This window comes from Mastomys coucha, unplaced genomic scaffold (assembly GCF_008632895.1).
Source record: "Mastomys coucha isolate ucsf_1 unplaced genomic scaffold, UCSF_Mcou_1 pScaffold5, whole genome shotgun sequence".
Taxonomy (NCBI): domain Eukaryota; kingdom Metazoa; phylum Chordata; class Mammalia; order Rodentia; family Muridae; genus Mastomys; species Mastomys coucha.
This window is the reverse complement of record NW_022196911.1, coordinates 96007827-96021007: the sequence shown is the minus strand read 5'-3', so window position 1 is coordinate 96021007 and position 13181 is coordinate 96007827. Positions and strand designations below refer to the sequence as shown.

Sequence of the window (13181 nt, the reverse complement as noted above, 5' to 3'; positions counted from 1 at the left end):
GTAGAGAAATCGGCAGAAATAGGTAATTATCTAAAGGAAGTTGTATCTCTCTGTCTCTGTCTCTCTCTCTGATTTCAGCTGTGGGAAATAATATTTATAAAGTAGATGTACTAATAATGAAATATATTCTAATAAATATGATGGAATTTTGCAATTGGCCTACTAGACATACAATAAGATTTTTAAAAAGATTTATTTGTATTTTATATGTATGGATAGGCATGTATGTTTGTATACTGCATGCATACTTGATGCCCACAGAGGCCAGAAGACAGCATTAAACCTCTTGGAACTGGAGTTACAGAAAGTGGTGAGCTGCCATGTGGGTGTTGGGACTCAGACTCTAGTCCTGCAGAAAAACAGCCTGTGCTCTTATCCACTGAGACATCTCTCCCCAGACTCTGGTCCTGTAGAAGAACAGCCTGTGCTCTTATCCAGTGAGACATTTCTCTAGCCTATGGACTCCAAGATGTTAAGACATTCAATGTAAGCTGGTCCTAGTGGAACATGTCTGTAGTCACAGCATTTGGGAAGGGGAAACAGAAGGTTTAAGAGTTCAAGGCACCTGCCACCAAGCCTGGTGAAATGAATTCTACCCCCAGGACCCACAAGGTGGAAGGAGAGAATCTACTCTTGAAGTTTGTCTTCTGACCTGTACACATTCACAACAACAACAACAACAACAACAACAGCAACATACATAGATATTTTAAAATTATAATAATGATAAGGATGTGATGTGGCAACCTGGGAAGATGGTTTTCATGGGATTTTTCTATCGTGAGAATTTTAGTTTCCTTAAAAACCCAGTTATGTTATGTGAATATGTTTTTGTTTTAATCCTAGGTGTGGGATATGGGTCTGCTTCAGACTATCCACAGAAGCTGACCACAGTTTGTCTCATACTCTGGCAGGGGCATGGTTCTGCCAGCTGATGATAGTTTATGCTTGGAATTCTGGGAACTTTTGAGAGAGTGTATAAATGCCAGAGTCCTTCTGCTGCTCTCCCCACTGCTGCCCATTCCTGCTGTTGTGTTTGTTGCTATTGCTGGTTTGCTGGTTTGCTAGTTGAAGTTATCCTGGAGATGAAGAGTGGACTTGCCCCTAGGAATTTGATGCCCATAACCAGCAGGAATTAGTCTAAAGAGGTCCATTCCCCATTTCCTCTCTAGCATTCTTTTTTTCATTCTTTTTTTTTTTTTTTTAACTCACTCTGTAGACCAGGCTGGCCTCGAACTCAGAAATATGCCTGCCTCTGCCTCCCAAGTGCTGGGATTAAAGGCATATGCTACCACTGTCCAACTCTAGCATTCTTTCTTACCTACCTAGTGTTGGGGGGTAGGTTGGAAGAGATTGGCGTGGAGAAGGGTGATAGATGTAAGAACCCAATAAAGTAGCTATAAGTACAGATACAGTTTCCTGTGTATGCAAATGTGTGTGTCTCAGAGTGTGTATGTGCTTCTTATGCTTTGGTGGGGGGGCTCTTTTTATTTTACTATTTGCTTGCTTTGTCTTGTTATGGGTTGTTTTTCATCTTACTATTGTTTATATTATTATATATTATTAATACATTATTATTATTATTATTATTATTATTATTATCATTGATGCCTGTTTTTGTTCTAATGAGATAAAGGGTATGGATTTGGGTGGGTGGGGAGTTGTGGAGGACCTGGAGCAATCAGAATATACAAAGTCCATTTAAAAAATAACATAAAAGGGGCTGGAGAGATGGCTCAGCAGTTAAGAGCGCTGACTACTCTTCTAGAGGTCCTGAGTTCAATTCCCAGCAACCACATGGTGGCTCACAACCATCTGTAATGGGATCCAATGTCCTCTTCTGGTATTCCTGAAGAGAGCTACAGTATACTCATATAAATAAAATAATTAAATCTTTAAAAAGTAAAATAAAAAGAATATATTAGATAGTGAAAATGCTCCACTGCTTCAGAGTGCCTCTTCTAACTACAGAAATTCAGTGGGATATGAAGACATCGGGTTTGGCTAATTTTGATACATGATGTTTATTTTACTTGCAAGTATTTTATATATAATAAACCTTATAAGATTTTCTTTTTAAAAAAAAAAATCCATGGATACAAGTAAATAGAAATGAAATATTTATTTTCTGCTGTGCAAGCTATTCCCATCAGAGAATATCAACAACTCAACAGAAAGTTGGGCAGTGGCTTGGGATGAAAAGATAATTCACCAGAGAGGGAGTTCAGCTAGCATTTAAGCACACAATAGAGATGCACATTGACCTCGCTATCTTCTCTGAATCAGATGGGCAAGGTCACATTCCTTGACAGCCATCTTGTAGGTGAGGCATGAGGGAAATGAAACACAGGGCTGAAGGGGGTGTAATTTAGAACCTTTATAAAAAGTGATATGACGCTCTTTACCCTCTTGCTCTCTTGCCTCTCTCTTGCCCCTTGTGCCCCCTCTTTCCCCATTCCTTTCCCCCTCTCTCCACGTGGTCATGGCCAGCCTCTACTTCTCTACCCTCTCCTTCTCTGCCTCTGCTACCCTCTTTTTTTTTTTTTAAAGATTTATTTACTTATTATATGTAAGTACACTGTAGCTGTCTTCAGACACACCAGAAGAGGGCATCAGATCTCATTACAGATGGTTGTGAGCCACCATGTGGTTGCTGGGATTTGAACTCAGGACCTTTAGAAGAGCAGTCAGTACTCTTAACCGCTGAGCCATCTCTCCAGCCCCTCTGCTACCCTCTTAACTCCCCTCCCCATGCCCTAAAGAAACTCTATTCTATACTAAAAAAAAGGTGATATGACAACATTCATGAAAATTACAAGTGCAAGAACTCATTGACCCTGTGATTTCAAAGAGTTCATAGCAGGGAGATACCAAGGCATGTGTAAAATGACTTAAACTATAGTTATTCCTTACAATGTGCTTATAGTGGGAAAATATCAGAAATACTAGGAATGACCTAAATGTCTTTCAGTGGGGAATTGATTGATGCAGACTACTGTTAGAATATAATCTTATGGAAAACTTCTTTATATAGCTGGTGATGGAATGATCTGTAAGTTATTATAAGGGGTGGGGTATCAGCACTTAAGGACAGCATGTTTTAGTCTCTAAAGGGAGAAGTAAAGGGAGGTTTTTCCTGAGGTTGGTTCATGCTACTGCTAAAATGGAGCCCGTTTTCTACCTCGGCCAGGCAGGTACTCTGCAGAGGCTGGAGCCGGAGCCCAGCAGCCTGGGATCCATCTTTATCTGGCTGATGGCACTTCTACCAGGCAGGTGGAAAAGAGAATAGAGGATTTAATCACTAAGTTCTGCCAAACTTTGACCTGACATGGAAAGAAAAGCAACGAGAGGGGCTGGAAGGGATCACCAGATGGAGCATTTGACAACACCTGGGTCTATCAAAGGAAACTGATGACAGGGATGATGGGGAGACTTGGAAAACCACAGCCCCAGAGAGGACATCTAGGGACAGACCAAGAGCAGGAAAAGGAGGAGGGGAGCCTCTGGCAGTCATTCTGACGGAGGATGGCGTGGCCACGCCTGCCTCTTGACCTGCTCTCTCCCTAGAGAAGCAGGTTTTCTGTGAGGCTAGACAGCTTGCTCAGCTCCTCTGCCCTAGGCTCCTAGCCAGCTACCTGGCTATGCTCTCAACCCCTCCACTGTACAGTAGTGAGTGGCACAGGGTCTCTGCCCTGGGAGGGAAATGAGCTTCCCACCACCTCCCACATTCATGGCATAACTTACACTCATGTGCCCACACTCATATGCCCACGCTTGTACGCTTGTCTCCTGAAAGAGGTTCCAGTTGCACTAAGTGCCATCCTGTGTCTGTTGAGTTTCTATTCCCTTAGCAGGCCTCTGGGCTCTTGGGTTGGGACCATTCTGTCGCTCAAGAGCTTAAAGAAGCCTAAGGCCCACCTCATTTGGAGCTGTTCCCTCTCTCAGCAGCAGGTGTAACTAGTGAGGGGGGTCATTTTCCCAGTCAGACTGTGTCTCTGTCAACAGGTGGGCTCACTGCATTTGACCCTCTGTAGTCTCTGAACTAGATCAGATAGCTCTCTTTGGGGTGCAGGAAGATGGGAGAGAATAGAATCCTCCTAGCTCTCTTCATAGGGGTCCAGCCCATCTTGTCCTCACCTGGGAGTGATGGAGGCACAGAGACATGGAGTTACTCCTTATCTAGGTGAAGTTCACCGGGCCCAGGTTCCCAGATACCTGAGGTTTATGGGGAATACTCATCCAACCCCACCCTCTTCCACTCTAGACCTGTTCTCCCTTTTCTCTAAGGGGCTACTATTGCTTGGGTTTCATTATTGGACATTACTGCTGCTACCCAGGTCAAAGGTCATCCCTATCACTTTTCCCTAACTCCCCACATCCTGAGATATATTGTGGGGGTCAGGAAATTGAGTACAGTGGCTTGGCTGCTCATTATGCAAATCTCAGAAATGGTGAGTCCCTTCTCTAGATTGCTATAGCAGACCGAGAGGACTATGCTCCATGGTAACTGTTAAGAGAGAATGTGAGCTACCTTCTTTCCCACTCTGTTGCAGAGGGTAGCCATTATTTATCCCAGTCTGGTGTTTCTATCCCTGTTCCATCAGGTTTTCTACTTGAAATGACTTGAATGAAAGAATCATTGTCTGGAAGAAAGTATTCCTATGTCTTCTATGAACACACACATACACACACACACATGCACAGAGACACACACACATGCTCACACATACACACACATGCACATGGATACTCACAAGCATACTCATGCATATACACATATGTACACATTTTATTGTATATTTGCAATAGCAGATGCTTCTCTAAGTGCATGTGACTGCCATGTTCCCTGTGTTCTGTCTGCATGTATGTTGTGACATGTCCACCAGGATAGACCACTTGGACCTGGTTCAATCTAATAGAAAGTGCTTATTAGTCAGCCAGCAACTGCACTGGGTATTTAGAACCCCAGTGCAGTTCTAAGTCTTTCTCAGGGTGAGCATTTAAGCACAAAGCCACATCCTGGCTTGACACATCCTGGTTAGTAAGATCAGTTAGCTAGAAGCAGAACTATAGAAGCCGAAAAGCAAAGTTAGTTATTTAGAAACTTTCCCAGAACTATAGATTTTTGATGGATTAGGTCTTTGTTCTGATTTTGGTGGATATAGTTGCCTATGTGCTGGGTTCTAGGCCTGGATGGTATTTCCATCCTGGTGTCAGGTGTGTTAGGACCTGGAGATCTGCTACATGTGTACACACATTTCATCATGGCATCTCTGAGAGACCTGTTACTATTATCATAGTTTCCAGCTAATAGTTGAGGAAGTGGGAGCACAGAGGTGTCAAGTAAAATGTAGCAGAGGGGAGTCAGCTTGGAACTAAGAGCATTGAATGAAGGGACAAGGAAGACAGAGAGGGCTGTTCATTGAATTCTTATTTTTTGTATTTTTAAAATCCTGTATATTAGTTTATTTCAACAGTAGCTGGGTCTATGTCTATAAAAGAAGTTTATTTAACTCGTGACTCAGGATGTTCAATGGCATATTGTCAATATCAGCACATGGGAGAGTGAGAAAAATGAGAGAAAGAGAGATTGGGAGAGGAAGGGTACATTCCTAGACAGGAAACACACACACACATACACACATGCACACACACACACGCACACTCACACTCACACGCACACACACACACACAGACAGAAAAAGACAGAGAGAGACAGAGACAGAGACAGAGATGGAGAGAGAGAAGGAGGGAAGGAGGGAGAAAGAGAGAGACAGAAAAAGACAGAGACAGACAGACAGACAGAGAGAGAAACAGACAGAGAGAGACAGAGAGACAGACACAGAGAGAGACATACACACAGAGAGAGACAGATAGATATATAAAGAGAGACAGAGAGCTCTGCTCCAAATGGGACATCAGAGGGCAACTGAAGTCAGATTCCAACTTTTATAAGAACTAGCTCTGAGAAGAATTACGCTGGAGCCCAGTATTCGTTTCTGGTGGGCAGCATTTTAGTGAGCTACTAGGCCACACCTTTTAAAGGTCCTTCAGTGCCTCACAAGACTCCAGTGAGGACCAAGCTCCCAACATAGTCTGGGGGAACACACTTAAACCTCATCCAAATTGTAATTAAGACTCTGAGAATGCACTGCTGGTCACAAACCCAACAGAATAGAAAGACCTGCGTGCTGTGTTGCTGAATTATGCTCCTCTCCCAAGTGCCAGCCTCAGGACAGTACTGTGGCACGGACACTTGACCAGAAAATAGAACACCTAGTGATGAGTCTAATCTACCATTAATGTGTCCCTCTGAACATGGTATGATCTTCCAAAAAATATGATCAATTTCAGGTTATGTGTGTGGTCTAAGTGGTGTTAAATTATGTCAGTGTTTTGTAGCCAATTTGATAGTCTAACCCACTTTAGACACTTTTAAGTACACAACTTCATAAACACTCAGATTTTGACTTAATATAAGACAAGGATGCACTTGGAGATCTGTGTTATATAACTCCTAACTTAAATGCATGCTTGGTTTCGAGGAAAGAAAGTGGGTATGTTGAAGAGCAGCTGTTTTCAACCCATGGGTTGTGACCTGTGTTACAGGGGTGGCATATCAGACATTTTGCATGCTATATATTTAAATTATGATTCATAACATAGCAAAATTTCAGTTGTGATGTAGCAACAAAAATAATTTTATGATGGCGGGGGTGGATCACCAGAACATGAAGAATTGTATTAAGGGGTAACAGCATTAGGAAGGTTGAGAACCATTAATGAAGAGCATCTGTGAGAATGTGGCAATAGTATGATCCCAGCGTCATTTGGGAAGCCGCCACTTGAGGTAATCCTGACATGAAACTAGCCTTAGCAACTGGAGCTGGTGATGGCTCAGGGTTTCCTCGTGCCTCAGGCTTCCTATCGGGTAAAGCAGTGGGATTCACATAACGCCCAAGTTGTGTGTTTCCCATCCTGATGCCACATCTGCTCTGTCCTGAGTCTGTCTAACTTCTCTTAGAGGCGGCTTTGCTTCCAGCCCATCTCCAAAAGAAAGGCAAAGGAAAGGGGAGGGGCTGTGTTATTTGGCTGAGATTCCCATCTGTATCCCTAACCATTGGCTCTGGGCCTGCCACGATCATCCCTAGAGCATGGCCAGGTCCCAAGGCTTAAAGTGTAGGCAGACTGTTCACTCATCTCAGAACCTGAGCATCATCTCTTCCCCAAAGCTTTTGATTTCTTGGAGTGACACTGGGATATTCCACACTGATGCTATATCCTGGCAGACGCTCTATGTCATTTCCACTTTTGTTTTCCTTCAACTCAGTGTTTTGTTAAGATAGGAGTTTAATTCAGTAAGAAAAACTATGAGAAGTAATAAAATCTCAGGGAAGATTTTAACTGACATTGATTCCCTAGAAGCAACCACACAAGATCTATAGCTTTGTCAAAGGCAGTTAGTTGTATCTGTCCATGTCTTCAGCATTCCCATTTTATTTATTTATTTACTTATCTATCTATCTATCTATTTATTTATTTATTTTGGTTTTTTGAGACAGGGTTTCTCTGTGTAGCCCTGGCTGGAACTCACTCTGTAGACCAGGCTGGCCTCAAACTCAGAAATCCGCCTGCCTCTGCCCCCCAAGTACTGGAATTAAAAGCATGCGCCACCGCTGCATGGCCCCATTTTATTTTTTTATATTTACTTATTTTATGTATATGGGTGTTTGGTCCGCATGTTTGTCTGTGCACTGCTCATGCATCTAGTACCCACAGAGGTCAAAGAGGACATTGGTTCCTCTGGAGCTGGAGTTGCAGATGGTTGTAAGCTGCCATGTGGGTGCTGGGAACTAAAGCTGGGTCTCTGCAAGAAAAACAAGTGTTCCTAAATGCTGAGCCCTTTCTTCAGCCCTGCAACATTTCTGTTTCAATGGAGTGTTTCCGCTTCCAGTGGCCTGCCCTCCCTGCCTCTCCTCCCTCCTTCCTTTTCTTTCTTCCCTTTCTTCTTTTCTCTCCTCATTTCCTTCTTTTCTTCCTTTCCTTCTTCCCCTTCTCTTTCCTTCTCACTTCCTCTTTTACTTCCTTCTTCTCTTCCCTTCCATTTCCCCTCCCTTCCTCCTATTTCCCTCTTTCCTCCCCCTTTTTTCCTTCTCCTTTCTCTCTTCCTCACTCTCTGCCTTCTTTTATTCACTCTAACTTTCCCTTCCCATTTTCTCCTTTTGCTCTCACCCTCTCCCCTCCCCTTTCCAGCCTTCCTACCTTCCATCATTTCTGTCTTCTCTTCCTTTCATCTTTCCTACCCACCTTTCCTCTTCATTTCTCCCTCCCTCCCTGTTTCCCCTACGTCTTCTCTTCTTCTCTCTCCCTCCCTTTTTTCCTTCCCTCCCTCTTCCTCCTTCCATTTCCTTTCTCATTTCTTTCTTCCTCCTTCCTTTCCTGCCTCCAACTCTCCTCCCCCTCCTCCTCTCCTTCCCTCCCTCTCTCACCTTCCATTTCCTTTTTCCTTTCTCATTTCCTCCTTCCTCCCTTCTCTCCTCCCTCCTTCTCCCCTTTTCTCCTTCCCTCCCCGCCCTCCTTTTTTCCTTCCTACCCCCTTCCTCCTTTCATTTCCTTTTTCCTCTCTTATTTCCTCCTTCCTTCTTCTCTCTCCCTCATTTTCTTTCCTTACTTCATTCTTTCTTTTCTCTCCCCCCCTTCCCTTCCTCATCTCCATCTTTCATTACAGAAAGGCCTGGAGCTGTGGGTAGCAGGTGCCTTCCTGTGCTCTTCCTGCCTACATAGGGAGAAGTGAGAACGTTCAGTTCATCTCAACTTAGAGAGAATGTGGCTCCCCAGCCTTCTGCAGTTTTATGGCGAGTCTATCTGCATTTCACAAGTCAGTTATTACTCGTGATTGATGCTCACCTGCCAAGCCTAAATAAACGTGCAGCTCACATCCACATACCTCACACAGACACAAATATTTGCTTTGCTCACATGGCTGGGGAGAGAATGCTATTCTGGCTGGGAGGATCCACAGAGTCAGAACCTCCACTGCAGCCCTCTGTGTAGACAGAAGGCTTATCCATTCTTACTCTTCAAGTTCTCAAGGGTCAACATCCATGAAAACAGGCTACATGGCCAACAGAGGGATCTCCTTTTTGCCACTAGAGAAGAGGGGGATAGAGAGGAGCCAGAGCAGATTCCTTGGCCAGCTTCCTCTCTCCAACTTGGCTAATGACAGGTCTTTTCCCAGGTATATTTTTACCCTCTGGACAAACAGCAGTTGGGACGAGTGGGGCCTTTTTTATGAGTTGAGGTACTCATGGCTGGAAAATAAACAGCCGGCTAATGAGACGTTCGTATGGAAACCAGCATAAATAATAACAAAGCAAACATCCTGTACCTGGTGCCAACACCCCTGGGTGAGGGGGATATAAAAGCTGCTGTCCAGCTGGCCACTGTCAGACCTAGGGGAAGCTCGGCCGCGTTCCTGACCTGCGACCTGACCGGCTGGGACCATGGGATGCTGCCCGGGAGACTGCCTCAATTGCTGCTCCCAGGAACAAGACTGCTGTGAGGAGTGTTGCTGCCAGCAGGGCTGCTGCGGCTGCTGTGGCTGCTGTGGCTCCTGCTGTGGCTGCGGAGGCTCTGGCTGCGGGTCTAGCTGCTGCGGGTCTGGCTGCGGGGGCTGCGGAGGCTGCGGGTCTAGCTGCTGCGGATCTGGCTGTGGAGGAGGCTGCGGGGGCTGCGGAGGCAGCTGCTGTGGCTCCGGGTGTTGTGGCGGCGGCGGCGGGTGCTGCGGTCCAGTGTGCTGTCAACCCACACCTGTGTGCGAGACGAAATGAAGACCTTCCCCCCTCTCACTGAGACAGTGTTGGGGACAGCCTCCGTCCAGTCCACTCTAGATGGAGACCTCCTCATCTCCTGACTCGTTTGCACCTCCAAGACAGCGACATGCCTCTCCTGTTATTTCTGAGAGAAGAGCTTGCCCTGGGGTCTAAGGCACTCAGGGCCAAAGAGTTATTTCCTGGCAAGAAATTAAAAGCTGGGTTCCAGGGAGGTGGTCACCAAGTTCAATGTTCCTGGCTTCATTTGCATGAAGTCAAATGCCTCGCAGCTATGAGGTGTTCTCTTACCTTTTGGACCTGTTGGTTCACCCTAGCTTTCTGCTCCTTTGAAACATTGTCAAACTTTTAATAAATTCAAGCACGCTGGCTACCCTATCCGTCCTCTTGCCTCTTCCTTTAATCCTCCTTGGGACTACTAGTAAGCTTTACTTTAGCATCCACCCAGGGACAGCATAGTATTTGCTGATCTCCTGCAGCAGAGTAAAAACTAGGTTCTGGAGCACCCCTCCCCCCAAATATAAGGGGTGCCTTAGGGGTGTGGTCTAGGGATCTGTGTTTTTAATAGGAACACAGGTAATTCTCTACATGGAGGGTTGGAGGTTGTGCAGATTGTAGACAGACTGTAGACAAAAGCTGCAGAGTGCAATGTGAGAGTCACTTAGGGGGGCTTTGACAGTACCTGAGTGTCACCACTGACTGTGGTATCCATTAGCTCTAGGACCTGGGATGGCAGAGGGAGGCGTTTCTGAAAGCTTCAAGGTATACTGACTCTAGCTGTGCCTCATTGTGCTCAGGATGCATGCCTACTTTCTGTACTGTGTTTCTAAGGATGCTTGGCCTGAACACTGTGGTAGAATCAGAGGAAGCAAAGTTAGAGAAAGCAAAGGAGTGTAAATGACTCTTCTTCAAGGCTAGAGATCGAGTTTAGGGCTTCAGCAGTGGGATGCTAGGCAACACCTCTACCACGGGGCTGAATTCTCAGGCCTCCTTTTACCTTTTACTGTGAGATAGGGTCTCACTAAGTTGCCCCAGCTGGCCTTACATTTAGAATCCTCCTGCCTCAGTATTCCATGTCGCTGCTATCATAAACCCACCCCAGGATGGTTGTGAATGGCAGGGATGTCTGCAGCCAGACTGTGAATCAGGTTTCTCAGGATGTTAGTGTGGTTTCGAGTCTCCTTTAGCCTCATGTTCCGGTCTTGCTGTTTTGGTTGGTGGTGTTTTTAAAATTTTTTATATTTGTTTTGCTTTGCTTTTGTTTGTTTTTGTCCTGGACCTAGCTGCAGTTACTGTACTGAGAGGAAGAAAAGGGGCGCACGGACAGAGCAAGCCTAGCTGGGAAATTAAAACTCACGGAATAGTGGATTAATCGCTAGTTAGGAGTGATTTTTAAGTGATACGTGGGTTAAAATAAATAAAATCTGTTCTTGCACTAAGGGAAGAGTATTTATTTTTACTTTTACAGAGGAAACAGAGGAATCACTGGGTTTCACTACAAAGCCCCACTTAGCCTGGAACTCCCTATATAGGTCAGGCTGGCCTTTAACTCATCTGCCCTGTCTCTGCCTCCTTAATGCTGTTGTTAAAGGCATGTACTATGATTCTTGGCAAGAAATCAATCAATCAATCTATCTATCTATCATAAATAATATAAAGATTATATTATATGTAAAAGATATATATTATATAAGGTGTATATAATATATATAAAGGATATATTAGACATGGATATATATTATGCAAAAAGCATATATAACATATATAAAGGATGTATTATTTATAAAGGCTATATGTTTATAGACTATGTAATATATATAAAAAGTATATATTATATATTGTGTATCTGACTACAAGCAGAACAATGATTTTTTTTTAAAAGATTTACTTGTTTACTATATGTAAGTACATGGTAGCTGACTTCAGACATTTTTTCCTTCTCTCTCCCCAGCCCCGCTCACTCTGGCCTGCAATAATTTTTTTTTTTTTTTTTTTTGGTCATTTTGAGACAGGGTTTCTTTGTGTAGCCCTGGCTATCCTGGAACTCACTCTGTAGACCAGGCTGGCCTCAAACCCAGAAATCTTCCCGCTTCTGCCTCCCAAGTGCTCGGATTAAAGGCATGCGCCACCACTGCTGGTGCCATGATTCTTAAAGGGAGCAAACTATAGAAGCAAAGTCAGGAGGAGGAGCCAGTGGAGCGCTCAGGTTTTCTCACTGACGCGTATCTCAGGAGGCTCTCATAAGCATATGCACCAGCACAAACGGGAGGCTGCTTCTATGATAATGCCTTTAAATCTTTTCTGTTTCATTTAAACACTCTCAAAAAGTGTATTCCTTGAGAATTCACAAACTTTTATAGATCAATATATTTTACCGCTATGTGATTGACATGTGATCAATCATTTTTACCAGCCCAATGAGCCCTGAGTATTGTACATCTGTCCTTATGATATCATGGCTGTATGCAGACCACGGAAGGCTCCAGCACCTTCCAAATTCCCTGCTTTCTTCTTTCAGGACTTAACCCTCCCTAGTTCCTGGCAGCTATCAGCTCTTTATAGCCTGAGGCACTCTGCCTTGTCTAGAATTTCATTAAGAAAGAAACCATGCAGTGTGAATCCTTCTCATTCAGCCTAGCAGCTTTGATATTCATTCACATCGATGCCCGCATCAAGTTTCTCCCTCCCTGTGTGTAGTCATGTGCATCATGATCCTATGTATGACTGCGCATGTGCATATGGCTGCGAGTATGTGCAGATGATCAGAGGGCAGCCTTGGGCACTGTTCATTTGTTCCCCTTTGAATCAGGGTCTCTCTCAGTGATCAAGTAGGTAGACAGGCTGGTCAGTGAGTTCCAGCCTTCTACCTGCCTCTATTTCGTTAGCCCTGGGATTACAAGGACTTGCTGCCATGGCAACTTTCTTTTTTAGAAAAATGGGCCTTGAGAATCAAACTCAGGTCCTTGTTTCTGTACAACGAGTATACTGAGTCAGCTCCCCAAACCCTAGGTTTTTGTTGTTGTTGACTAGTATTTCATTATATGGATAGATGATATTAAAAGTTCATCCATTAGATGAGGGGCACTTGCATGGCTTATAATTTTTCATGATTGTGAATACATCTTTCAGCAACATTCATGTACAAGTTTTCATATAAACATCTTTTCATTCATTTTAGAAATACATAGGAATGATATTTCTAGGGAAATGGTAATTGGATGTGTAAATATGTAAGAAAGTATTAAATTATTTTGCAAATTAGTTGTACCATTGTGTATTCCAATTAGCCATGTCTGAGGGTTCCAGTTGCTCCATGCCCTTGTAAGTACTTGATAGTATCAGTCTTTCTAT

The 13181-nt window shown here is 44.0% G+C and overlaps 1 protein-coding gene across 1 annotated transcript; it reads left to right on the top strand.

Annotated features, from left to right (window-relative positions):
• Nucleotides 1-9454: 9454 nt before the first annotated feature.
• LOC116078964 (keratin-associated protein 17-1) lies at nucleotides 9455-10203 on the top strand. Its single transcript, XM_031354420.1, has one exon. The coding sequence runs from the start codon at nucleotides 9504-9506 to the stop codon at nucleotides 9828-9830; it is 327 nt and encodes a 108-aa protein (XP_031210280.1). The 5' UTR covers nucleotides 9455-9503; the 3' UTR covers nucleotides 9831-10203.
• The last annotated feature ends 2978 nt before the right edge of the window (nucleotides 10204-13181 follow it).